This window comes from Solanum pennellii, chromosome 3 (assembly GCF_001406875.1).
Source record: "Solanum pennellii chromosome 3, SPENNV200".
In the NCBI taxonomy this organism is placed as follows: Eukaryota; Viridiplantae; Streptophyta; class Magnoliopsida; order Solanales; family Solanaceae; genus Solanum; species Solanum pennellii.
The window spans coordinates 74,153,481-74,180,512 of NC_028639.1; the positions used below are offsets into that span (position 1 = coordinate 74,153,481).

Below are 27,032 nucleotides of genomic sequence, written 5' to 3' on the forward strand. Positions count from 1 at the left end.
TACTAGTCTATTCCCTAGTTTGAATTATCATCAACCTTCACTAATTTGTATTCATAATGGTTATAAAATAATCAGTGAATCACCAACTACTAATCATGCTAATGCGTAAATATAAGCTTTAATTTGACTTTAATAAATAATTATGCTTTTTAATTTTAAGTGTGTGCAAGTATATACTTAAATTTATTAAAATTGAGCAAGAAGATACATGTCCAACATGTCATTACATAAAATGTCACCTAAGACACAAAATTATCATGTAAGATGTTATGTAGGACGAATGTACCCATTTGTTTAATTTTATATTAACTTAAGTGTCTAGGATTACTAGTGCACATTCAAATTTAAAGATCATAATAGTTAGCTAAATCCAAATTAAGGACATGTTTCGCTCCAAGAATACTTGAGAAATAATTGGGAAGAACATGTTTTTGATTAAGTAAAGCGGCAATATATTTGTCAAGTATCACAAGTTCCCAAATTAGGGCTGTGCAAAAAACGGGTAAAACCAATAACCCGACCCGATTTTCGGTTTATTGGGTTAACGGGTCGGGCTATTGGGTAATTGGGTCGGGGACCGGTTCAGTAATTTTTTTAATTGGATTACCGGTTCGGGTGACGGGTTTGGGAAGGAAATATACCGGGTCACCCGATTACCCGACTATTTCCCCCTTATTTATTTTCTAATTTTCTAATTCTAGGTTACAAACACAAAGTCTAGAAAGGAGAAACCTTCGTGGCTTCGTCCTTCTGCTTCCGCCGCTCTCTCCACTCCAGTCTCCACTCTCCAGTCTCCAATTTCGAAACTCCGGTGAGGCGAGGACGGAACTCGACTAACCAACTCTCCACTCCAGTCAGGCGTCCGGCGAGGCGACAACTAGGGTCTAGGGGTGCATATCGGTCTCACAAGGTAACGACTAACGACTAACAATGATTTCATGGTGCATTATGTGTTTACCCTTCGCGCTGTGTTGTATCTTTTACCCTTCTCGCTGTGTTGTATATGATTTCATGGTGCATTATTTGTTTACAAGAACATGTGGATTTGTGAAGCAATTTAATTGATTATGGTATGTGTGGCTGTGTGCTGAGCTTATATGGGGCAATGATCAGTAGTTCACAAATTGGAACTCTAACTTGTTTAACGAAGTGTAGTTTGTATCCTTCGAGTTCGTGATATTAGATGTCTTCTTGTTCTTTGCCAAATGCATTTTTATGGGTTTAATTTAACCCAAGAAATTTTTATGGGTTTAATTTCTTAGGGGTGCATCACTCGAAATTCCATGCATAATTTCACCAATATTCAGTTTTGTGTCAAAAAATCCTATGTCCTGTCGCAAAACAACTCTAATTAGCCAACTGATTGTACTTGGTATTCATTGCTTCATCTAGATCTTATAAAAAATAGTTCAATAAACGATTATGGCATATCTTTTCGCAGTTTTTGGTGAAAGTATCATGGCTGAAAATGTCATAACTGATAAGGTTGTTGGTGAAAGTGGAGCTTCTAATTCAAATGCAATAGATCAAAGTCAAATATTAGTACTATGTTTGGACTAAATTTTCAGTTTGTGTGACTGCTATTTTGAATTTTTGAAATTTTGATTGCGCCTGTGTGAGCTGTTGGGGATTTGTTGACTGTTGTGGCTGTTGTGTCGAGTAGAATTTTCTGTTGGGCTGTGGCTGTTGCTGTGGGCTGTGGCTGTGTGTTCTGTGGGCTGCTGACTGTTGTGGCTGTTGTGTTTTCTAGTAGAATTTTCTAGTGTTTTCTGTGAAGACTCTCTGATTCAGCATCAAGTGCACTTGTAGCTTCATCAAGGAGTAGTATTCTTGGGTTCTTTAAGATAGCCCTTGCTATTGCAAGTCTTTGCTTTTGTCCACCAGATAGTTGGGTTCCATGCTCACCTACCATAGTATAAAAAGGTTGTGATGAATATTGAATCATGTACTGTTTTGTTTGTGTTTTAGTGTGTGACTTTGTGCTTTAGCAAGTAAAAGAAAGGCAGTGTAAGTGTTTGCTAATTGCTAGTATGTTGTCACTTTAGTTGCACCGTTGCAGCCTGCAGGACCTTTTGCCTGTTCTTCATGTGATTTTTATTTTTTAAAAATGTGTGATATGTTAACGGTTAACCCGATAACCGAACCGATAAGGGTCGACAACCGATTAACCAATAACCGATTAACCGATAACTTAATGGTTCTTTAACGGTTTAGCTAGTCTACAAACCGATAATCGATAAGCAAAACCGATAATGTTCAAAACCGAACCGAACCGACCGATATGCACCCCTATCCCAAATAATAGAAAGAATTAGTATTTGAGCCAAGATAAAAAATTTACCTCAAAAATTTATATTTTATAAGAAATACCATAATTTGTTAATTCCAACTAATATTTGTTACTACCTCCTCTATAAATGTTTGATTTCGAATTTGAGTAATAAAATTGAAAAAATAAAAAGAACAATATTTAATAGGTCATAATTATAATTGAATTAATAACAAGATTGAATATATAGTTAATGTATTGTTTTTTTATATATTATTATTATTGATTGTTACCAATTGTATTATAAAGTCATTTTTTTTAAACAGAGCACATTCATTATAAAATAATAACATAAATCAATATATATTTTAAATAATTTATAAAATTTACGAATATAAATCTTATTTCTTCGAATAATCAAATATTTTATAAAAATTTAAAGCCAAAACAATCGATGAAAAAATATTAAAAAACTTAGAAACCAAACATTAGCTATATTATTGGTTAACTTTCTAATTTTACTCTTTTATTTAAAACCCAATTCAGACGAAGTATCGCGAAAGTACACGTATTTTTCCAATCACCCAAAATTATTTCTGCCGACATTAATTAAAATACAACACGCATTTCCAGAAAAAAATCACTAAAATAAACAACAAATCACCATTCATCGATGATCGAATTCAACGAGAAATGAACAAAAGTGTATGGTGATACAAACAATCAATCGAAGAAGCTATCGGAAATTAAATAAATTTAAAAAAAAAAACTAAAATTGGTTAACAAACTTAAACTGACTGGAGATTAACACAGCAAACTAAGACGACGGAGCAGATCTTAAGAATCCAGCAGCTTCTTCATCCAAAAACAAATCATCAGTCTTCCTTATCGAAGCATGAATCAACACCACAAACACGCCGACCGCTAGTGATATCAGGATATTAGATGTAGCGCCGGTAAACAGCAGCAAAGCGAGAGTAAGAACAGATAGAACAATCAGAACCGTACTATCAGAAATCAGACGGCCAAAAATCACTAACGGCTCGTCACGGAGGAAGTACAGAAACAACCAAACAGCCATTAGAACTATGAAGATGATGAGTGAGATCGGGTGCCAGAGAAGGCTTAGGAAGACAATAACGAGCACTATGATGGCATAGTTCGTCTGGAAGAAGGAGAGATTTTTCTTAATTCGTGATATAGCATCGCTGACTCCGGATGGAAGATTGAAGGAGTGGAAATTGAACATCTCCTTCCATGGCCTACGAGCAGCTAAACCTTCCTTTAACACATCTTTTGCTCTACTGATGAACTCCACGTTTACCGGACCGGAAGATGACGTCGGTATTGTGCCGTAATTCGTCATTTTCTCGCCGGAGATTTTGAAAACGGAGAGGATTTTTTCTTCGCTGTTTTAGTGAAAATGGAAGCTAAGAAGGGGACGGAGTGAATGAGGGAAAGTCGTCTAAATGTTGAATAGTTTATAATTTGTGTGAAAATATCAACAAAAAGCTGAGTGACACGTGGCAACTGATAGCTGTCTCCTGGTCATTCTTCCCACGGAGTTTCTTAATTTTTCTTTTCGCAATTTAAAATCTAATTAATAAGTTTAAGTTAATATAATATGATAGCTGAATAGGTTAAAAATCCGTTCAATTATCGAATTTCATATCTTAATTATTGAAGTGTTCATAAAATTCATATATTATGTGAATACTAAATTATAAAATCTCCTCTAATTAAATTATACCTTAGGCGTTTACAAAACAAGCCTAAACTACCATACTAATTGTGCCAAATGGATGCATATTTCATCTTTTACGTGTCACTCAACAACTTGTCACAAATATTTTGTTACATATTCAATCAAATTTTGTTTATCTAAAAGAAAAGTAATATTCTAAGAAAATAACATGATCATCAAATTTTTTAAATATAAAACTCGTAAAACAACAATAATTTAGAGAAATTTTAACTTATGAAGGGTGAAAGATGTTCTAAACCAATAATATTTTAGTTTGAAGGGTAAGTGATTAACTACTTTTAGAACTGATAATCATAATATTTATTGCAATTACATGTCGTCATTATGGATAGGTTTAAAGCGTTTCCAAAAATAAAATAAAGAAAAATTATATATCATCTCCTTCAGAAGCTTCTTTTCATTTGTCCAAGTGTCCTCTTGTATCCAATATTAATTATATTTGTCGACCTTTCTTTGTTGACTACGGCAACTACTTTCTTAATTATTATTCTAATCAAAATATTAGTAGTATTTTGATAATACACCTAAAGGGGAGTACCTTTTAATATAAGCTTTATAGATGGCGTAACAACTTTAAACATATTCATATTTGTCCTAAATTAGATCTCTTTTTGACCTAATATGATGATTAAATCAGAGTTTTCATTAGTGAAATTCATTAGGAATTGAGTTTGAAGGAGGATAATAATAACAACGTCAATTTATTTATATGAAATTTGAGAGAACAGACGGATTGTCTATGAATTTTAAATTTATAATTAAACGAGAACTTGAAGAAAACTCGATCGATAATAGAGGTAGATTTGCTTCATTTGCAATGGGGGCAAGATTTGGGTTTATTGATATGAGTAGCAAAGTAGTGGGAGAAGGTGAACATGTTAAAAGGCAGCCGGCCCCTCTTATACCACGTGCATTGTCTCACTTCTAAAACGCAAAAAAAGCTCTTTTCTATTTGTTTTTCTTCTTTTGTCCTTTTTCAATCTAATTTAATCTACAGAAAATCAAATAAAATAATACTATTGATATTTCAAAAATAATTTTATTTTATTGTAAATAACATGATTTCTTCGGATGTATTCGATATGAAAATTAGTTCTAAAGAAAGTAGACAACAAGAAAAATTAGTTCAGTTTGTAAACATGTTAGATAATTATAGAATCATTAAGCTATGAATTTAACGGTTAATATTAAAATGAAAATCAAATGAACTATGCAAATAAGCGGATACATATCATTATCGAAAGCACTAATCAAAAAATTCTTTTCAATTTGAATTAGTAATTTTGATTCGATTTTAAACCGTCATCGATAAGTCAGTAGTTGGGGAAGAAAATTGAGGAAACGTGGGTGGTTGGAGTGGAGTGGGGACGCATTATTGGATCTTCAAATACCCAAATCATAACGTCAATATACTTAAAACTTCAAGTGCAAATGACAGTACATTCTCGAACCCCATGTGACACTACTTAGATTTTGTTGTTTTTTTTCTTTTAACTATATATATTTGTAATTTAAATCTATGGAGTCAATTAATTTAAATTTATATAAAATAAATCTACCAAAAGAGTAAAGCAAGTATTTTAACCTTCTGGAACTTTTTTTTTAATTTTTTCATATCACTATCGAAGAAGTTGTTTCTTAAATCAAGATTAAAGTATAGACATTTCGTAAATCTTAGAAATAAATATATATGATTAATCTAATTAAGTTAGTTTTTCTAAGAAATCCGAATTTTGTATTGAATATTCGAGGATTGTTCAAGTCTCTATCAAGTTGGATATTTGTATTGCAAATTTCTAGATGATAAAATGTGTATTTTTCTTAATCACAAAAACATGTACCCGTATTTTGTTTGAGCATTATCAATTTTCTTTAATAGGAACAGGCATTAATTAATCACAAATAATTTGTAGTGGATTTTCTTGTTCTCTTTAAATTATTAAATGACATCAATAATTTGCGGGTTGAAAATTAATCATATATGGACCATTAAGAAATTAAGAAAAGAATTATTTAGGACATTTTGAGTTAATTACTTTCTGAAAAGAATTATTCAGGACAAAATAAATCAAAATCAGTTACAGGTTTTAATTTTATTAGCACTATTATGTTAGTGTAAAATTGGTGTCTGTATTAAATAATAATAATAATAATAATAATAATAATGTAATGTATTGTATTGACTCAGCAGTTTGGTTGGCCAAAGATCCGTTGGTGTTAAGGGATCAGACTTCATTTAATTACTTTCTACTATTATATTTCTCGATTTTTTGTTATTATAAGTTGTTTTCTTTGTTTCAATTGTTGTATTATTTGTTATCAAGATTGTTCGCTTCTTTTTTTGTTGTTAATATGTCTTATTCATTATTGTATTATTTTTTTCATACTTGAATTTGATATGCATTACTTGTAGTGAAGGTTTATCAGAAATAATCTCTCTACTTTCACGGGATAAGAATTTTGTGTAATCGGCCGATAATGTTATTGTAAATGATGTTTCTAGAAATAAGTATTAATTAATTCGTTTAGATCCTGAAAAGATAGATACCCTTAAACTAAGAATATATGTTGTTAGTTAGATAATAATAAACAAAATAGACAATATGGAGTGCATTAATCCAACGTGCCAAACATTAGACCAACAAATAATTAAAGTATTATAAAATTAAATTGGACGAATAATAGATAAAAAGAAAAAGAAAGAATTAGTCTAGATTACAAATTTCACATTTTAATTATTAACAGTTACTCTTCTTTATATTTTAACAAATATGATAATATAAAAAGATATTTGATTATTCGTGTATAAAAGTTAAACTCGATTATTTATGCATTTGTGGGATAGGGAACACTTCAACTTAAAGCAGAAACTAGCAGTGAAGTTGAAGGTTTGCCTTTAAGGATGAATTTTACATGTTTTTAAGTTTTGTCCACTTCCAACACCTCAATTGTATTCCAAGTTTCCAAATATATATAGCTGTCTTTGGATTAAAATAACAGACTTACCAACCTTTATATATCAACATACTAATGTGATCCCATGACCAAACAAAAAAACAAAGAAAATTTTTGTATTGTTTCTTTGATGTTATTCTATCAAAAATATAATCAATCAAATATCGTGAATACTTTGAAAGAGCTTCAAAAAAAATAAAAATGGAGGGCAAACACAAGTTTTTTCATGGAACACTTGAAGTCTCAATTTTTCGTGCCACGTCTCGCAAGTCATCTCTTCCGTTTAAGGTAAGTGATTTATAAATAGTACATTAGATTTCGCTCATCAAAGTTCTTGTTTGATATAGAACACCGCGATATTTGTCTCTTGAGGCTAAATGTTCTCAATGGTGAATTGATCATTCAATATCCATCTCCTTCAGTGAAACTGTATTCTCAATAACTTTTGACCTCTGTATTCGTTCTCCAAGTCTTTGTTCAGTGCTATCCAAGCGCGTTTTTGTCTGAATCTTTGTGGAAGAAGAACCATTACATTTTGTGGTTCAAACTCGTAAAGTGTGTCTAATCAGCACATCACGGACTGCACTCTTACCAGTAGACCAGAGCCCTTGAGCTGCAATAACAATAAGTTAATTAAGGTTTAAAATCCTCTTCTTACTTTTTTGTATTTTGTAGTGTATTTCATCAAATGGAAAACCTGCATTTGTGACAATCAAGATTGATAACAAAACAGTAGCAAAAACAACACAAGAAAGCGATCGCGTATGGAACCAGACTTTTCAAATCCTCTGTGCTCATTCTCCAGACACAACAGTTACCATTACTCTCAAGACAAAATGCTCCATCTTAGGAAAATTCACAATTCAGGCAAACAAGCTCTTAAACGAAACGAGTTTAATCGAGGGATTCTTCCCACTTTCTATAGAAAAAAAGAAGCCAAAGAAGAAACTGAAGTTACAGTTCATTGTTTGGTTCAAGCCAGCAGAAAATGAACCAAGCTGGGGAAGAATACTAGAGAATGGTGCATTCACAGGATTAAAAAATTCGACGTTTCCTCAAAGATCAAACTGCAGTGTGACTCTTTATCAGGATGCACATCACCAACATACGTTCCAACCTCCATTTCAGACGAGACCTAAAAACTTGTGGGAGGACATATACAGAGCCATTGAGGATGCAAAGCATTTGGTTTACATTGCAGGGTGGTCTTTCAGTCCTAAAATGGTTTTGGTAAGGGGAAAAAACTATCTGCATTTCCTTTCCTTTTTTTTGTTGCATTGTTTTATGTGTGTATTTTGGTGTTAGATTGAGGTACATTAGTTGAGGATTGAGTTGTCTCTTTTAAGGTTAAGTTAGACCTTAGACCCAATGTCGATTTTCTTGACATGGTATCAGAGCTCTAGGGTATAGAAAGAATTTCGAGCTAGGTTGAAGGTATGTCCAAACAAAGGTTATTTGTCCAAGGGACATTCGATTGTTTCTAAAGGAAGAATGAATATTTTGTCAAGTTCTACATCTAGGAAGGGTCTTTATGTTATGTTATACGCGCTTCATGAGGAAGGGGCGTTAGATAGTTTTTGTAGTTGAGTTCAGGTCTGGTTGAGTTAGACCTAATGTCCATTTTCTCAACATTTGAACACTGGTGCCTTCTCTTTTCAGGTCCGTGATCCCAGTGCAGAAATTACACATGCAAAAGGAGTAAAGCTAGGTGAACTGCTGAAGCGTAAAGCAGAGGAAGGTGTAGCTGTGATGATCATGCTTTGGGATGATGAGACATCCTTACCAATCATCAAGAACAAGGGAGTGATGAGAACACACGACGAAGATTCTTTAGCTTATTTCAGAGACACAAAAGTAGTATGCAAATTGGTTCCCAGATTACACCATAAACTTCCCTCATTCTTTGCACATCATCAGAAGATGATAGCAGTAGATTCAAGAAGTCATTTATCATCAACTAGTCGAGAAATTACTAGTTTTCTTGGTGGTTTAGATCTCTGTGATGGTCGATACGACACAGAAGAGCATTCCCTGTTTAGAACTCTCAACACAGAATCACATTGCTATGATTTTTACCAAACAAGCCTATCAGGTGCAAGCCTGCACAAAGGAGGGCCGAGAGAACCATGGCACGATGCTCACGCTCGTGTCACAGGGCAAGCAGCTATGGATATACTCAACAATTTTGAACAAAGATGGAATAAGCAAATTGGCCCCTCTTTGCTCATTCCCATAAGATCCATTCCAGAACTCAGCAATCAGCCAAACATGGCTTCTACTGATCGGGATTGGAACGTTCAAGTCTTCCGATCAGTTGATCATGTCTCCGCATGCCCTTTACCTAGGAACATGACAGTTGAAAGAAGTATTCATGAAGCTTATGTTGAAGCAATCAGACGAGCTGACAGATTTATATACATCGAGAATCAGTATTTCATTGGTGGATGTCACCTTTGGGAGCAAGATCAACATTGTGGTTGCAGAAACTTAATTCCAATAGAGATTGCACTAAAGATTGTGAACAAAATCAGAGCTAAGGAACGGTTTTCTGTGCATATTGTGATACCAATGTGGCCAGAAGGACTGCCAGAGAGTGATTCAGTGCAAGATATCTTGTACTGGACTAGGGAAACTATGAAGATGATGTATAAATTTATAGGTGAAGCGATTAAAGAAAGTGGCGAACAGGGACATCCTAGAGATTACTTGAATTTCTTCTGTCTTGCAAACAGAGAAGAAAAGATCAAAGGAGAATTTGCTCCTCCTTATTCTCCACATCCAGAATCACAGTATTGGAGAGCCCAAAAGAATAGGAGATTCATGGTTTATGTCCACTCTAAGATCATGATAGGTATGAAAAGTCTTCCTCTCTCTCTATATATATACTCATGTAGTGTTGATTTAGACACAGTCAAATCAATCCATTTTCAAGTAATGTGTCCATCATGACAAAGTAAACTAGTTAACAGATCAAGTATTCTATCTGACGGGTCAAAATGCAACCCAAACTCAAACCTACAAGATTAATATTGGAGATTGAAGGCAGATTATGTTGGGCATGTTGTGTTAATACCAGTCATTTGACTCATCTTGATCCAACTCATTTTGACCCATTCCAACTCTAGCGAGTTTGACTGAACTCGCACATTTGCCACTTCTACATGTCGTATTTATTGATCATTTAGACTAATAAAGCTTACATGCTAACAATACTTTCTCTAAATTTTCAGTGGATGATACATACTTACTAATTGGTTCTGCTAACATAAATCAAAGGTCCATGGATGGGAAACGAGACACTGAGATCGCAATAGGATGCTATCAGTCGAAAACTGAAGAAGAAGACATAGATCAAAGGGACATTCATGCATATCGTATGTCATTGTGGTATGAGCACACTGGACAAGCGGAGCAAGAATTTCAACATCCTCAAAGTTTGGAATGTGTGAATAGAATCCGTTCCATTGGAGACAAAATGTGGAAAATTTACGATCAAGATAAATTAGAAGACATGAAGGGTGTTCATTTGGTTACTTACCCTGTGAATGTGACTGCAGAAGGTCATGTAGAGGATCTTATGGAGAGAAATGGTCACTTCCCCGATACTGAAGCACCAATAAAAGGGAAAAGATCAAAAGTTCTAGCTCCTACAATTACCACATAGACAGAAAATAACAAGTTGGAAGCTCGGAGCCCTTTACCGATGATTCTGTACATGCTAAATAGTACTAGTAGGTTTCATTATATTGGCAAATTTGATTGTAATATAACAAAGAGAAGAAACAAATCAAACAATCAGTTTCTTGTGACTACAGACTATGAGACTAGAGCAATATATAACATAAAGAAAAAGAAATACAGTAGTAGTTTTAAATGAATTATGTATATAAGAACATTTTGGGCGCAATAGTCTCAAAGGTTCTTGTCATTTCCATGGATTTCAAACAAAATAGAATTCTGAAACTCCATTCTTCTTTATAAAACACATAGGATAGTGATTTGTTCCAAATTTTTACCATATAATCACATGAGAGAGATCACAGCAGAGGCAAAAAATGAGTGCTTTGTACAAAAAACTATGTGCAGCTTTCCAGCATATTATAGAAGAAAAGCTCTGAGTGGGACACAGTCCACAGCAATCTGCAATAAGGTTCTGAAACAAAATATAGTACAAACAAATTTTTCGAAGACGATTTGGACTGCAGAAAACTTCAGGGAAATTGAGAATCACCAGTGCCTTTCAGCTTTCCTTTGCATGAGCTGGGTTATAATTCTCAATGGCATCCTTTAGTTTCTGGAGCTGCATTGTATTTTCCAGAGTAAGTTCTTTCAAAGGAAAATTGATTGAAAGGTAAGAACATGAGTAACAGCACATATGCTCAGACTGTAATGAAATTCTTCTTCCCCAGAACTAAACAGAAATATTTAGGTCACCACATTATCAGTTAAGAAATTTCATTTACCAAAGATACCCTAGTAATGGAGTTCCTACTAATAGCGACGAGATTAACAATCGGATAGTGTCAATCAGTACATTGCTACTCAGGGTAACAAGGAACAAGTTATTCCCAAGTATACTAAACAGGAAGCACCAACATAATAAAAAAACAGACTGATGCACTTCATGGTCCTACCTTTGCGAGAGAGCAAGAAAAGGAATCCAGCAGACCGTCAGCTCCTCTATAGAAGTGGAAATATGGAAGGACTTTTACATTTAAGCTTTTGCATAAAGACTTGTTCTCATCAAAGTTCACCTTAATGAAAAGAATCTCTGGGTGTTTTTCCGCAATCATGCAGACCTGGCCATTGAGAAGTGAAAAAACAACAAATTGTCTATTAGGATATCTTGGACAACATAATCTTGTTTGGCATTTGGTAGGAGGTGTGTAAAACTGGTAAGGTGTTGATGGTAAACCAAATTTTAAAAAGGAATAAGTAAATATAGAACTGTAAGCATGGTGATTCAAACAGACAAACCAAACGACAAAAAGAAATTACCAGAAACTTAATGAGGCCAAACCAGAGTAATGAGTAAATTAAGAACATATTATGATTGTGTAAGTTGAAACTAATCAATAAGGAAATTAGCCCAATATCGAACATTAGAACATAGTAAATCCTGATAGTTACAAGAGGAAGATGAGAGACCAAAGTAAAATTCACATACCACGCATTTAATAGCAACACAACTATGTGCTTAAATCTCAAGCTAGTTGGGATTAATAACTTAATGAGTACAATCAGACAAATTATGAGTACGTCCTAAATTGAGTGCAGCCTTCTCTTCAACAGTCAGAACATAAAGAAGCTCTATGTGCAGCAATTTTACTTGCAATAACATGAATGGAAACAGATTCTAATAGAAATAGAGAATACAATGTCCATGTCATGGGACCAACAGATTTTAATTGCAATTACATGGGAACATTCTCCTACTTTTTTTCCCATAAGCTCCAAAAGATACAAAATGGCGAAGGAGATATAAGATACTTGTGCAAAACACTTCATCCATATTAAGAAGGTTTCCAAGTAGAGGGGAGTGGGGACTATAAAATTTGAGAATGTCCACAAACAATAAGGCCGCTTGTAAACGAAAATTTTCAAACTGCATTTCTAATTTCATAATTGATTTATCAAAAAAGAAAAACACAAATGAGATTGATCATGTAATTATGAAGCAATTGTTACCAGAATGTTTCCTTCCTCTATTAGACCTATTAGCGAAAGAGCGCAAACCACAGGATGAGTATAGTTATACATCCAAGTAATATTTGCGAGAACAACACATCCCTTATTTTAAAAAAGCAATGGTTCATTATTCAGGGAAAGCTTAAATACTCACCTTGGGGAACAAAGCACGACAAGAGGCACACCATGTGCCATAGAATTCAACAATCACTAATTTATCACCAGCTTGACTTAAAGCATCTAAAAATTCTTGAGTTGAATGAATGTCAACCATATTTGAGGCATTCTTTTCCCACCATTTTGGTTGATCAGTTTCAGCAGCAGTAGCATGTACCTGATGTCCAGAGAAAAGAACACTGTTGCTTCACATTGGAAGTAAAACAAGCAACGCAAAACGGGTAGCTAAGGGAACAACTAGACCCTAGTGATCTGTTCTAAAATAAAAAAGCTTCACACGGGTCTTTCTTCTTCTTTTTCCAAATTGAAATGGGAATAGAGCACGATTACGAACTGCAGCTAAATTCAATTGAGATGAATACCACCTAGTCTTTAATAAAGCTCCACAATTCGGCACCTCTATAAGCAAATTAACACTCAGCAACTGGTTCTTCGGTAATCTAGGTAATTCAATGTTAATTAACTATGAATCCCCCAAATTTCAGTTTAGATGAAAAATTGAATAGTTCCAAATTGAGAATGCAGAAGGGGTTGCCGAAACACACACAATAAAACAAGAAAAAACCAGAAATTACCTTGAAATAAAGCAAAGGCTTGTTGAGAGCATAATCAAAAGGATTAACAACACGAGAATCAACAACCCTTTTGCCCCATGAGTTCAATTTAGCAGCTTTAAAGGGAATTGAAGAGTAGGTGGTGTTTGAAGGAAAAATGGAAAAGGGGGAAAAGGAAGTAACTCGAAGTGAAAACACAGAGTAGCCCTGCATACTCCGTCTCTCTTTTTCACATCACAACAAGTAGAAGATGAACAGAGAGCGAAGTAGACAAGTAGTTGAAGCTGGAGATTTATGCCACGATGCTTGTTGACCCAATAATGCCGAGTAATTTTTGCCAAGCGCTTTTGTACGCAATTTCTATATTTAAATTATTCCGATATTGTTTGTAAGTTACGATTTTTAAAGTTAAATAGATTACATTAATTAGATATTCTAAAACTATATGAAAAGTACTATACATTACATTTTTTTTGTTTATTAATATGATAAAAAATACATCTTAAAACGTTAATTAAAATTTTTGTAATTTAACTCTAAAAATAAAAATAATGACAAACAATACCGTACCATGAAGCAGAGATATAAATAAAGTTCTAGATCACTTTTATTTGCTTCGGTGATGTTGAATTAATGTGTTGATAAGTTATTTATATATGACATAGTGATTGGCGAGATTCAAGGCCGAGTTTGACGATAGGGTGTACTTAATGTCATACGTGATAGTGAGGTTTGATGCACAAGGCATAGGAAGTTGCAAGAAATGTACAACAAAAACATAAAGATAAAAATTTTAAAAATGATGGCTAAGCTGACCATGTTAAATGGAGTTGAGGTATTAGAAGAAATAGTCCATGTATAATGTACGCTGAGATTCAAAACTCCATGCAAGTCGGAATGAAATTAACATAATGAAGAATAAGCAACAAGCTGTCCAGTACAATTCAATATAAAATAGTGGCAAATGCGAACCTATGATGCAAACATTTTCAGCATAGTATACCAATCATTGAAGTCCTCCGATATGTGCCATGTTGGTTCTGATAAATTCTGTCGATCTGTTTTTTTCTTTATATCCCCTTAAATCCCGCTTTTGCATGCATAACATTGTGTTACTGCTCATAAACACAACCTCTGGGAGCATAAAAATGTTTTTAAAACATGTCAGTCCGTTTGAAATTTTTGTTATGCAACTCACATATGTTGATTTGGTTATCCAGCATGCCGCGGTGTGAGCTGATTCACAGTCAAAAGCTCCTCCTCCCAATCATAACAACACCCTTCAACTCAGCCCTAAGTGGGATGTCAATTAAATTGCTTTTGCTGACCATTCAACATCATTCAGAAATACCCCAATTCAGATTGGCTTACATCAGATCATCATGAGTTCCTAGACCCCTCTTTATCATAGGCATTGCTTAAATCAGACGTCATGAGCTCCCACAGCCCCACAGCTCAACTTCGACACCCCTGCCTTTCTACCGTAGTCTACACTTGTCCCCTGGCCATCAAGTTGGGTAACTCGATCCTAGAGTGTTTCCTTAACAACAGCTGCCCACAAATGTCATCCCATAGCATAAAGACAGCAAGATAAAAGTAAAGGTAAATTGAACAAAGCTTCCAGCTTTCATCTGCAAAAAAGGAAAGAAGGAACTATGATGAGATCACTGTTTGCGAGAAAATTTAAGAATCATAAATAATTATAATAAACAAGAGCTTTGTGGAGAATAATGCAACTACATACGGCATGGTGAGTTTGAGAACCACATAACAAGACAAAGGAATGTAAAAAAGGAAAATCTACCAACCGTCAGATAGAACCACAAGATACGCTGATCCTTTTTTTCTTTTGGACAGAAGACAGAGAAGTTAATGATGTCTTGCATCAAATTGGTGCAAAGTGGGTGAAATGGAGGATTACATGCCAAAGTATGTGAGATAAAAATGTGAAGCCAAAGCTTAAGGGTCAAAAACATCCATGTTCCAAAGTCGATGATGCTCAAATGGGTGTGTGGGCATGCTAACAGAGATGTGATTAGGAAAAACATATACATACACAACAATTTGGAATGACCTTTAAGGTCGTGTGTATTGATGCGCTAGTAGGAGGTGTGAGAGGTTGGTTGTAGTAAGAGTTAGGAGAGGTAAAGGTCAAGGTAGGGTGAAAAAGAGAGGAGGAGGAGATGATTACACAATGTAGGGCACAACTTCAATTTTCTGAGGACATGACCCGAGATAGGATAATTTGAAGGTTTTGGGATTATGGTAGAAGTTTTATCGCCTTTTTGTGTATATCTTGTCCTTCTCAAACCCCACTTGCGAGATTATACTAGGTATGTTATTGTCACAGTAGAGAACAAAGACTAAATCAATGAGCAATCCAAGTGGAACAATAGTGTCCATTCTGAAGAATTGCTTGCACGATGGTGAGCCAAGATATTCTGGAACTAACAGCACCTGCCACCTAGGTCACTCGTCTCAAATGCCAACAGATTCCTCCATTAACCTTAATTTTCTTCCAACTTTGCCCCTGAACTAAAAGCCACTGTCCTCAAGAAAAGTTGCCAATGAAAAGCAAATTCAATCTTTAAGGTTAACCTTTTCATGTCACCAACTTCAATGATCAAGCAAAGAACCAAGTTCACTCCACCTTCTGCCGATATGAGTGTGATTCCTTTAAATGACTGCCTTTTACCAACTACAGGTAAAAGCTCACATATTCAAGCACCCAAAACCGAGTATTACACTCAAAATAAGTTGGCCTCCACATAAATACAAGATTGTCGCAATGTAAATAGTTTCAGTACCATTAGCTTCCTCTACTAAACAGGAAAAGTGTTTCAACTACTAAAAAGCGTAGGACGACCATTGTGTCATCCAATAATAACATGCCAGCAAGGTAGATTTCTAATTGTTTCTTCAAACAATAACTACTACATATCATCTGTACAATTGTGTCTGTCATCCAAAAATAAGGTGCCTACTATCAGCAAGGTAGACTCCTAATTGTTTCTTCAAACAATAACTACTACATCTCAATCCCAAACAAGTTGAAGTGTCCTATATAAATCTTCATTACCCATTTCACTCCCATCTGAACTCTATTAATGTGAGCTTGCTCATATTACCCGTCTAAAGCCTGAAGAGAGGAGGTCTACGATAGGCTGACCAAATTATGATGAATTTTCACGAAACTTACATCTTCAACCACTGTTAAAAATATGTTGTCCTTTCCCAGGACAAGTAAATTAGCATCTCATACCGTAAATACTTGAATGTCGAAGTGAAATCCTCATATAACAAATCAGAGTTGAGGGTCAAAAAACACATCTAAATTATCATTTTCTCGCGAGTTTCACATTTCAACTATTAGTTGTTTTCTTTTCCTACATTAACTATCATTATCTATGTATTAAAACACATCTCAAAACTGATTGAGCAAATTATCAGTTGTTCCCTGTTTATTTTTTTTTTCAAATCAGCAACTTTGTGTGTCACTGTCGTTGTTCCCAATCCTTACCTGAACTGTCACAATCTACTCAACTAGGCGTATCTTATACATAGATGGTGATAATTAGGCAGGAAAAGGATAGATTATGATAGTTCAAGTAGGGAAAAAGAACTAATAGTTGAGGTGTTAAACTCACGAAAAAGTTATCGCTCATCTGTGTTTTTACATTTTAATCATCATCTCAATAAATCAATGTTGGTTTATCTAAATAATGGCTCATGTCTTTTTATCAGTTCCTCAATTGGTTAAAGTTGGTTTCCCATTTGCATCCCAAGAGGAACTTCCAACAAACAGTTCCCTAACAACAAGGGGAAGCAACATTGGAAGAGACAACACAACAAAGGAAGCAAGCACTGCTAACAAAAGACAAAGTTGAGAATCTCAAAGTGAACTCCTTCCCCCACACATTCCCAGTCAATGGAAGCCAAAATATATTCTTCCTTTCAATTAATTATGAATTGCAGTGGTCTGACAAAACAAGGATGCGTCTCCCTGAAGGACCTGACCACCCCATAATATTTCTATACAAGTAGTAAAATGAAAAGGGATGGATACAGAGCATAATAATAAGAACAATATGGAGGCCATTTGGTTTGGGTTGTAAGGTATATAATCTCCACGTTTATACCAAGTTTAGTTGGGTATGAAGGAAATTTTATCTAATGTTTGGTAGATTTTTTCTGTTCCCACATAAATAAACATACAAATGCGGGAAACTATGTATTATTTATATGGGATGAAATGAGGAATAGTGGGCCTCAAGTAATGCATGGATTAAACTGCTAAATGACCAACAAGAAAAAGTCAGCAGCATATATCCCTACATAACTAATCCATGCATAACTTCTCCTCGATCCAAACAACTCTTAGAGGTTAAAAAAAACCCTAGGATCTATAGGATAGTGTAACTAAGACCTAAACCTAGACTATAACCATCACAATCAGTACCCTAAACATTAGGCTGGTCTCAGCAAGAATTAGTCTTGATGAAAATAAAGTCTATTTCATAAGCATACAGAAGAAGAGTGGGAATGGGAGTTATCTAAATATTCCTGAACATAAACACAGAGACAGAAAGAAGATAGAGAAGCACATCCGAGAATAATCTCTGGTAGAAAGATAGTACAATTTTAGGGCCCATCGAAACAGAATACTTGCCTATGGAATTTTGATAGGCAGTCATCACTTGCCAATGTAGCTTCCACTGTCTTCACTCAAGATTTCAAGGACCATCTCGATGTACGTGAGCAACTCGGGCTTCCATTGCTGCAGCCAGGATGACTGGCCTTGTGAGTATTATGGCACAGCCACCTGTTAAGCGAAAGCTTAAGGAAGAATTACCCCCAAGTTGTCGTGGATGCTGCATTTTCAAATTCGAAAATGGGTTAAATCAGATCAGCGAGGGTATTTCAGCTCTCAACTCGATTATGCCGCTTCACCACTCTGCCTGTCCCTCAACTTGTAACCATGAATTCATTCCAAAGAACTACCAAGAGTCACAATACCATGTTGATCTATTTTGAGCTGTGGTAGCAGCCTCCGACAGAACTGATAACTTGATATACCAACCCACAGTAAATGCTGAGTAATACTAAACCTGCTATCTCCCCAAGGCACAATCCTTTCTCTCCGGTACTCATAACAATTTGAGTTCATCATTAACCATCAAGCTCGTGGTTCTAACTCAAATGAAATTGAGATAAGATAGTAACAACAGTTTCATAGCATTGCTATGTTTGCAGCAGACGACTGCAAGAGCAGACTGCCATTAACAAGTGCAACATTTATGAGATAAACATGCACTGCTGCTGACATTCTTCCAAAACATGTGAACCTACAGAGCCGCTTAACAGGAACCTCCCAAAATTTTCAAGAAACGGAAGAAAAATATTATCAATACAATCCTCACAGAGCAATATACCATAATGGTTGTGGAGGCATCATTCATTTCCACTCTATACTTATTACTCTGGCCTCAACAAAATATCCTATATGCTTGCAGAATAGTAATAATATGCAGTGCAGAACTTCTTCACGTGAGTCTAGTTGTGCATATTCTTCTTCTGCCAGTGTGAGTACCAACATACATTGCTCAAGGGAAGTCCAAAAGAATAAAATCGAGAAATCACGGATTTGTGATGTCCAAAAAGCAAACCACCTCATGGTTAAGCTCCATATCCCAAAATACTGCTAGTAGGCCAAAACATTGGCAAGTTCATATTCTCTACACTATCTACTAAGATAACTAAATACACCATCATACTTCTGAATTCATCAGCTAGTTTCTTGCAAAATGCTTCGTGATAATAGAAACTTAAACTGCTCGCTAGAATTATCAAGACAATCAAATGCTCAGAAAGCACAAAATGGACTGAGAATATGTACGCAACGAACTCAAACATTGCTATTTAAACTACAAAGTCATAACATAAGGCATTAATTAAAAAAGTCCAGTTCCATCAACTATGGAAGAGCCTTAATTACCCTATACAGTTTAAGATAAAAGGCAGCACACAGTACTTCAGTACCCGAATATTATGGTTCCACATCAGGGACTCGGAAATATAAACACCACTACAAGAATAAAAGAGAGGCCCTTCTTCCTATTGGACAGCAAGCGAACAGAGAACACCTCAGCGACGATTCATTTGAGGTTTCTCAAGTCCTCCCCGTGAAGCTGAAGCAGCACCATACAAAGGACCCTTGTCAGCAGCACCCTGAGAATAATGGATGAATGTCAATGCACCAAGTCGACTCTACCTATGATGTTTGCTATGACCACTAAAATAAACTCCCAATCAAGTGACTGGAAATATTCATACCATATGAACCCCATATCCCTCGCCATAAGGTGCAGGGAAACTTGCATCATGTCTTCCATATCTCATCCCATATGATCCACCTTTAGCAAACAGATGATAAATTGTTAACATAAGCAACCAAAAGAACAAAGCATCCTCTACTTTCTTATTCTGCTTAACCACTCTGTACGTGTCAACTGTTAACTGTATGATCTAATTTTGTCACCGGTGATCAAGAGTGAAACATTTTCAAGTCTACTACTCAAACAGAAGACGGTTATTAAGGTACAACTCGTAATCATTCTTCTCACTGCCTTTAGCCAAAGAAGATAAGAAGGATGGATTTTGAAGAACTTACCAAAAGATCCTATAAAAGGGTTGGAGTATATCATGTAAGGTATATATCTTCTCCTATATCTACATTTTATTTTTGAGGGGGGTTCCTTGGTGGCAGATATGCCTACTTCTAACATCGAACAAATGGGAGTAAAGGGGACTTCTCAGTGCAACTCAAGAATGAGATTCTATACAACTCCAAGTTTCAAGGACATTTAGCCTCAAAGTACAAATCTTGCAATCCAATAAATAGAATCAGAAAATCCTGATCAAGATATGGCTGATTTTACTTGGAATCACTACTAAAAGCCTTGTAACCTAACTCTACAACCGGTTAGAAAGAAACTCTCATCTTAATAGCTCAATCCTCAAAAAATTTAAAAAGATAATGCTAGAGAGACTCATACAATAGAACCCCATAAAAATCCAAGGCAAATATTACCACTCAGCAACTATTCCCGCCCACCTGAATGTTTGGGACCTTTGAATCTGAGTCATCACATGTTTTTGTGATTCCCTACTTCTTTGATATACAAAAGCTTGTCGATGGCGTATTTTCCCCTACTACCAATAAAATTATTCATCTCATGAAAAGCATGTATGGTCGCATACACTCTACCCTCTCCAAAACCCACCTATGTGAGTTCACTGTGTAAGTTGTAAAAAAACATGTTTGCGTTAAAGAAGAATAGCTCCAGATCCTAGGATTGCCGGATTAGGCAATACCTGAATAAGCATGGAGGCTAACCTGGGACAACAGATTGGGAAGAACACAACAGTGAAATTACAATATCCCAACAAAACGTATAGACAATACTTATATAAGAGCTATTTAAGAAATTATAAGAAACTTGAAAAGAACCAATATAGAAAACTACAACAATGCGTTCGCATATTAACAAGATAATGTTAAGTAGATCTTTTGCTAATTCAATCTGCACGGCCATTACTGAAGAAATCTAATCCAGCTGTAAGAAGGAAGTCGTTCAAGAAGACTAGATTGTGCCTTGCAACGGCAGCTGGCTGCAATGAAGATGGGGGACTCATGGTTGTAACCAATGGAATCTATCGTATTAAATAGAAGTATGTGTAGGAAAATATAACCAAATGGTGGATCTACATGTTGGGTTCACTTGCACTCGTGCTCCATTTTCTAACCACGTGTAATACTATTGCAAATTTTATAAACTTATCTATATTTGACTTGGGAAACCTAGGCTGTAAAGAGTCTATGATGCACTCTAAAAAGCTATGGTACACTGCAAAAGCAATTGATCGGGGGTGTGACATAAAAGAAGGAAAATGGCGGTGCTTTTTTCTTCCCTTGATGAAATTGTGTCTTGTATCAAATACAGTATAGTACTATATTCTTAGCCCCTTATTCTCCTTACAATTTCTTAACTTTCTGATTCATTTCTGACCATCCATCACCATTCCTTGAATACTTCCACTTATTTCATAGGATAAGTCAGAAAATAAAGAAGTTTATGATATATTTCTCTAAATAAAATTATCTCCTAAAAGTGTGGGAATATTTATTGAGTTTGCTTCTACTAGATTCAAAAGATCTATGTTCTCTTAAATAGATTCTCTTCTTTCAGTTACAACTGAATAGAGAGTAGTGGAGGGTATGTGGCGTTGTTGGACAGCAGAGATAGTGGACAGTGGTAATCAGATGATAACTTGCTAAATTGTGGGAATTAATTTGTTCCTGGGTGTAGTCTACACAGACTGATAAAATTGGAAGGAGGAAATCTGCTAGGTATTGGCTGCTGTTAGAAGTATATGTGATGGCCTTCAGAGATATGTGCATATTTTAACATTACTAGATACTCATTCGAGAGATTATCAGGGGAAATGGGTGAATTCTCAGAACTGATTAACGATGTGGTACGGTTTGATCCTCCTTTATTTGGAGGATCTTACACGCTGAGAAGGGGAGAAAATCATAGGAGTGCATCAAGAATTGACAAGTTTCTCTACTCTAGTGAGAGGAACTATTCTTACAGATCAGACCGTCCACCCTTCCTAAACTTAGCTATGATCAGCCCATTTGATTACATGTAGTGAACTGGAGTAGAAGATATTGGCTGCTGTTAGAAGTATATGTGATGGCCTTCGGAGATATGTGCATATTTTAACATTACTAGATACTCATCAGAGAGATCAAAATTGCAACAGAATATCAGGGGAAATGGCTGAATTCTCAGAACTGATTAATGATGTGGTACGGTTTGATCCTCCTTTAATTGGAGGATCTTACGCGCTGAGAAGGGGAGAAAATCATAGGAGTGCATCAAGAATTGACAGGTTTTTCTACTCTAGTGAGAGGAACTATTCATACAGATCAGACCGTCCATCCTTCCTAAACTTAGCTATGATCAGCCCATTTGATTACATGTGGAGAACTGGAGTACATGAAATCTTACTTTAAATTTGAGCAATGGTGGCTTGTAGTAGAAGGATTCAAGGACAAGTCAAAGGAAAGAGATGGTGGGGAGCAAGACCTTCATGAATATGGTTGACACTGTGGAGGGAAAGAAATGGGAGGTGTTTCGAATACAGATTTAATTCTATAACTAAAATTAAGATGGAAAGAAGCTAATGTAGAGGAAGCTTACGAGTTAGTAGGGATTCTAGGGTCTCTATAATTAGACTTGGAACAAAACTGTTCAAAATATTTTGGAGGTCTCTAGCACGTTCTTAATGCTGACAAATACAACTTACCAGTCTCGGAGGAAAAAACCAATTGTACACTATTATGGGAATTAAATCAACAGACACCCAAAGCCCAAACTTTAATGCTTCTCAAAGTTCCCAAAACTAAGTCTTATGGATTGTGGAAAAAATAAACAAATGATTCTATTTAGACTCTGCCGTTTCAGCATCAGAAATCCCCAAGACACTAGCTTCAATGGTTACTGATGGATTGGGTCAAATCTGCTCCCAAAAGCAATTCGAGAAGCAGAAAAACAGTACCTCCACTAGAAAGGAAGACTTCCCTTAACATGCTTCTAAAATAAAAGGAACAAACTTGTAAGAACATACCTGCAGCCCATGCTCTACCATCAGAATTAGAAAGCTCAGCTCGTAGCTTCTCAACTTCACGTGCCATAGTAACCAAATTTGTCTCCATTGCCTGTCTCTGATCCATGAGTTCAAGTTTTGCCTTCTTTTCGTACTCAATGGCAGACCTAGAAGTCATGAGCAAATTAATACAAGGGTTTCAACTCCTAATGGGCACCGGGCAGGTTTGAGACATAACAGCATTCCATGTTAATCATCTCCATAAAAGAAAAAAATAATAATAATAGCAGATACCTAGCGCGCAAAAGCTCTTGATGAAGCCCATCAATCTCACCCCTGAAATGAGGAATCTGTTGGCTATCAGCTTGTAGCTTGGCAAGGTCCTTGGTGAGGGTCTGCACCTGGCCAGTTAGATCCTGCTTCATAATATTTAGCTTCTGAACTTCAACATGGAGCTGTTTAGCCTCATTTTTCAAAGGTTCTGTAGCTCGAAGATCTCCTTCAAGCTTCAAACCTCTTTCGATAAGTTCCCTGGAGCGAATTTCATGCTCCGCTTGCATATCACCTATGGCAAGGTTCATTCGATATACCTCCTCCTTTGCAGCAGCTGATTCCCGTTGAAGAGCTATTCGATCTTCAACTAATCTCCTGTTTTCACCCAGAAGTCTGCGTATCTCAAGATGTTGTATTTCAAGTTCCTCTTCTAACAACGCAGGATGGAGAGAGGGTCGAGGCATAGGACCCCGGGCAATATGCCCTTCTGCAGGAAAGCCCCGGCGGTTATCAAATGCTTCCCGAGGAACGCGATTTCTTCCTGCCATCTCACACAGTGCTGTAAAAGAGTAATAGCAGCAAAAAGCATTAGACCACAACAATAAGGAACAATCATCTTGGAAACAAGAAATGATACGGCAGTTCAACTATGTCTTAAACAAAGCAGGTGAGTACGGCAGTTCAACTTAGTCTAAAACAAAGCAGGTGATGTAAGTTGCAAAAACAAATTTGCAGAAGTTAAGGCAAGCAACCAAGGGAAGCTTCGCAGCCCTAATAATATTGCAATTCTTGATAATACCAAGAGAAAACAAAAAAAGATTTTGACATAAATTTATAATTCAAGTTCCTTTATTGAAGGGGGAGAGAGGAATTCCAGGAAATAATATATAGAGATAGACAAGTTCTTTAATAAAAAACAAGTCTATCAGACTATCACTGCCTGGTGGCATTCCAGAAAAATCTACTACATTGAAACTAAAGTATCAAAGTTCAAAAAGTCTAACAAAAGAAGAGTAGAGTGAGAATAATACTAAGATTGTCAATCAGTTAAGAAAGATAAACATGTAGTTTGTAAATACACAGAAGTACATCCCAACCTGTAGACAGACAAAATCTAGTAGAAACTCATTTCATTCAAAAGTAAACAAAAAGAAATTTATGAAGATACTAAGGAGAAAAGTCAGGAAATCCATTAAAAAAGGGTAAAACTGCTCCTACGAACTAATGATCTCACTCCATCGCTCAATTGCATGTCAGATGCACTTCTGGATGTTGACTATCAACATTAAAAATAGTGACAACAGCAAAAACGCAGTTTACTGATCCATAAATAAGAATTCATTCAATTGGCAGGGTCAGATACTGAAAACTATCACTATACAACGTTACTTGATGCCTCCTTAGATGTGAGACAAACCTTATTGTGATTCTTTTTTGTGTCTTGTCATGATTTTATAAATTATCACCTCCGACTGTTTTCCTCGTCGTTTTTGTTTCAATTCTATTGCCACCGCTTAAACAACCATCCATCTACCTACTCTCTTCATTTCTTTCCTTTCCCGTCTCTTCTTGATTGAGGTTTTTGTCATCTTGCTTTCTTTTTTTTCACTTTTACCTAATCAATAAAATTTATACAGTTTCCACGTGTGTATCTTTACAAAGAGTCATCTGCTTTCTCAGAGCAATGCAACAAACAAAGAAGATTCATCAAGAAGTCTCCACAATAAGATCGCTTAAGACTGAATTGTGATATTTCAAAGATTGCCAAATCGAAAAGATCGAATCAAAGATGTGACCAGATTTCATACCAAAAGGAATTAGAGAAAGCTGGATGTGGTCGGACATAAAAGATGTGCGAGCATCTGAATGTTGATCAATTCTATTTATTTTTTATGACAAGGGAAACCCGCAGCCGCTACCCTTTGGGTGCACACAGGATAAAACCCCCGCTCCAATGTTGATCAACTTAAAAAATAGTGACAACTGCAAAAACGCGTTTAGACCCAAAAAAAAAAGAATTCATTTAATTGGCAGGGTCAGATACTCCACAAGACAACTACCACTAGATAACGTTACTAGACTACTTGATGGTCCAGTGGTTTGTACTTGAGACTTCCATGTTGGAGGTCTCAAGTTCGAAACCCCTTGCCCGCAAAAGCAAAGGATTTGCCTTTTGGGTCGAGCTAGCCGCACCAGGTTTGATCGGATTTCATACCTAACGAAACTAGAGGAAGTTGGATGTGATCGGACATAAAAGATGCACATCTGAAGGTTGATCAACTTAAAAATAATGGCAACTGCAAAAACGCAGCTTACTTATTTCAAAAAAAAGAATTCATTTAATTGGCAGACCCAGATACTGCACAAGAAAACTACCACCAGACAACGTAACTTGACTATTTGACGCCTGCCTGCTTAGATGTGAGCTAAACCTTAAATAGAACTATAAGACAATCACCTCCATTACCATTCGGGTTGCCTCTCATGTGTGGTTTGCGAGCTATTGCATACGAATGGGGTTTTACTCAATCCGCACCCAAAGGGTAGCGGTTGTATATATATATAATCACCTCGCTTGTTTTCCTATTCTTTCTTATTGCAATTCTATATACATCCGTCTACATATTCTCTTTATTTCTTTCCTTTCCTGTCTCCTTATATTCTTTCTTGATCATGTTTTTTGTCATCTTGCTTTGTTTCTTCACTTTTACTAGATTACCTTTTTTCTCTACTAATCAATAATCAGTAAGTCCCTAAGACATCTCTTTTTTCTCTACTAATCAATAAGTCCCTCAGAAATCTGTTGGGGAAGAAATTTCTACAATTTACACGTTAGATCTTTACAAAGAGTCATCTTCTATCTCGGAGCAATGCAACAAAGAAATAAGATTCTTCAAAACGTCTCCGGAATAAGATCGCTTAATACTTAAGCAGACTTGTGATATTTCAAAGATAAGCCAAATCGAAAAGATCGAAAGATGTGATCGGATTTCATACCTTATGTAACTAGAGAAAGCTGAATTTGATCGGACAAGTCGCCGTAGAGGTGCCTCCGGCTCCGCCGCTGTGCAGAATTGTTTGTGCAGAAATATTTTAGGGTATTTTAGCGATGAAAGTGCAAGTGAAAATAAAAGTAAAATATATATTCCATGAAAGTTTATCACGGTTAGCTCATGGACCTTTTGCGGATTGGGCCTACCATTGAATATTAAAAGATTTTATGTTATCATTTTACCGAGCTCAAGTTAATCTTATTTTTATTTTTATCGATCGTATCTGGAGAGATAATACATGAAAAATAACTTTATTTTAGTCGGAAAGGTTAGAGTAACTACTTTAATCTGATATAATATAGATATGTTATATTCGAAATTTTGATAAAGATTTTTGGTGTTTTGTGATTTTAAAAAGAAAAAGTAAAAGAAAATAACCCAAAATAGAAAAAAGATTACACGGAATAAACATATGAAGTTTTATGCTTCAAAGTGCGATAAAACTTTTTCTACTAGCGTGATTGATTTACGAAACAAGGAGTTAAGCAAGAGTTAATAGATTGATAAAGGAACCTCGTTGAAGTCAGTCTTGTGTTCAATTTCACAGTTGAAAGGATTTCTTTTTACCATCTGTCTTTCGCTTCTCTCTTTTCTATTAGCAAAGATAGGTGAAAGTCAAACAT

The 27,032-nt window shown here is 35.6% G+C and overlaps 4 protein-coding genes across 7 annotated transcripts; 1 reads left to right on the forward strand and 3 right to left on the reverse strand.

Moving 5' to 3' along the window:
- Positions 1 to 2,838: 2,838 nt before the first annotated feature.
- On the reverse strand, positions 2,839 to 3,736 carry LOC107012389 (PRA1 family protein F3-like). The gene has a single exon (XM_015212225.2). It carries the CDS (start codon positions 3,633 to 3,635, stop codon positions 3,087 to 3,089), a length of 549 nt encoding a protein of 182 aa, XP_015067711.1. The 5' UTR covers positions 3,636 to 3,736; the 3' UTR covers positions 2,839 to 3,086.
- Positions 3,737 to 7,145: 3,409 nt separating this feature from the next.
- Positions 7,146 to 10,798, forward strand: LOC107015152 (phospholipase D alpha 4). The gene is made up of 4 exons (XM_015215334.2): positions 7,146 to 7,277; positions 7,665 to 8,219; positions 8,649 to 9,840; positions 10,220 to 10,798. The coding sequence occupies exons 1-4, from the start codon at positions 7,191 to 7,193 to the stop codon at positions 10,651 to 10,653; spliced, it is 2,268 nt and encodes a 755-aa protein (XP_015070820.1). The 5' UTR covers positions 7,146 to 7,190; the 3' UTR covers positions 10,654 to 10,798.
- LOC107015153 (thioredoxin-like 2-1, chloroplastic) lies at positions 7,194 to 13,753 on the reverse strand. Of its 2 annotated transcripts, XM_027915750.1 has the most exons (5): positions 13,430 to 13,753; positions 12,832 to 13,011; positions 11,624 to 11,788; positions 11,221 to 11,289; positions 7,194 to 7,602 (listed from the first exon to the last, which is right to left on the reverse strand). In XM_027915750.1, exons 1-4 carry the CDS (start codon positions 13,619 to 13,621, stop codon positions 11,230 to 11,232), a joined length of 597 nt encoding a protein of 198 aa, XP_027771551.1. In that variant the 5' UTR covers positions 13,622 to 13,753; the 3' UTR covers positions 7,194 to 7,602; positions 11,221 to 11,229. The 2 variants fall into 2 exon arrangements, with proteins under 2 accessions (XP_027771551.1, XP_015070821.1); XM_015215335.2 differs by lacking the exon at positions 7,194 to 7,602 and having other exon boundaries at positions 10,854 to 11,289.
- A 491-nt stretch (positions 13,754 to 14,244) lies between these two features.
- On the reverse strand, positions 14,245 to 26,547 carry LOC107015023 (protein FLX-like 3). Of its 3 annotated transcripts, XR_003577434.1 has the most exons (6): positions 26,354 to 26,536; positions 23,378 to 23,915; positions 23,105 to 23,250; positions 19,742 to 19,821; positions 19,448 to 19,636; positions 14,902 to 15,039 (listed from the first exon to the last, which is right to left on the reverse strand). XR_003577434.1 is itself a non-coding variant. In XM_015215175.1 (5 exons), the coding sequence occupies exons 2-5, from the start codon at positions 23,902 to 23,904 to the stop codon at positions 19,553 to 19,555; spliced, it is 837 nt and encodes a 278-aa protein (XP_015070661.1). In that variant the 5' UTR covers positions 23,905 to 23,915; positions 26,354 to 26,547; the 3' UTR covers positions 19,300 to 19,552. The 3 variants fall into 3 exon arrangements, 2 of the variants coding, with proteins under 2 accessions (XP_015070662.1, XP_015070661.1); XM_015215175.1 differs by lacking the exon at positions 14,902 to 15,039 and having other exon boundaries at positions 19,300 to 19,636; positions 26,354 to 26,547; XM_015215176.1 differs by lacking the exons at positions 19,448 to 19,636; positions 19,742 to 19,821 and having other exon boundaries at positions 14,245 to 15,039.
- Between the last annotated feature and the right edge of the window lie 485 nt (positions 26,548 to 27,032).

Coding starts and splice junctions, on each gene's coding strand:
- LOC107015153 (XM_027915750.1), bottom strand. CDS start 13,621: ATGCAGGGCTACTCTGTGTTTTCACTTCGAGTTACTTCCTTTTCCCCC. Junction 13,012..13,429: donor AGCCTTTGCTTTATTTCAAG/GTAATTTCTGGT, acceptor TCTGGACATCAG/GTACATGCTACTGCTGCTGA. Junction 11,290..11,623: donor TTTCTTGCTCTCTCGCAAAG/GTAGGACCATGA, acceptor AATACAATGCAG/CTCCAGAAACTAAAGGATGC.
- LOC107015023 (XM_015215175.1), bottom strand. CDS start 23,904: ATGGCAGGAAGAAATCGCGTTCCTCGGGAAGCATTTGATAACCGCCGG. Junction 23,251..23,377: donor CAAGAGCTTTTGCGCGCTAG/GTATCTGCTATT, acceptor CATGACTTCTAG/GTCTGCCATTGAGTACGAAA. Junction 19,637..19,741: donor AGGGATATGGGGTTCATATG/GTATGAATATTT, acceptor CATTATTCTCAG/GGTGCTGCTGACAAGGGTCC.
- LOC107012389 (XM_015212225.2), bottom strand. CDS start 3,635: ATGACGAATTACGGCACAATACCGACGTCATCTTCCGGTCCGGTAAAC.
- LOC107015152 (XM_015215334.2), top strand. CDS start 7,191: ATGGAGGGCAAACACAAGTTTTTTCATGGAACACTTGAAGTCTCAATT. Junction 8,220..8,648: donor TCAGTCCTAAAATGGTTTTG/GTAAGGGGAAAA, acceptor TTCTCTTTTCAG/GTCCGTGATCCCAGTGCAGA. Junction 9,841..10,219: donor CCACTCTAAGATCATGATAG/GTATGAAAAGTC, acceptor CTAAATTTTCAG/TGGATGATACATACTTACTA.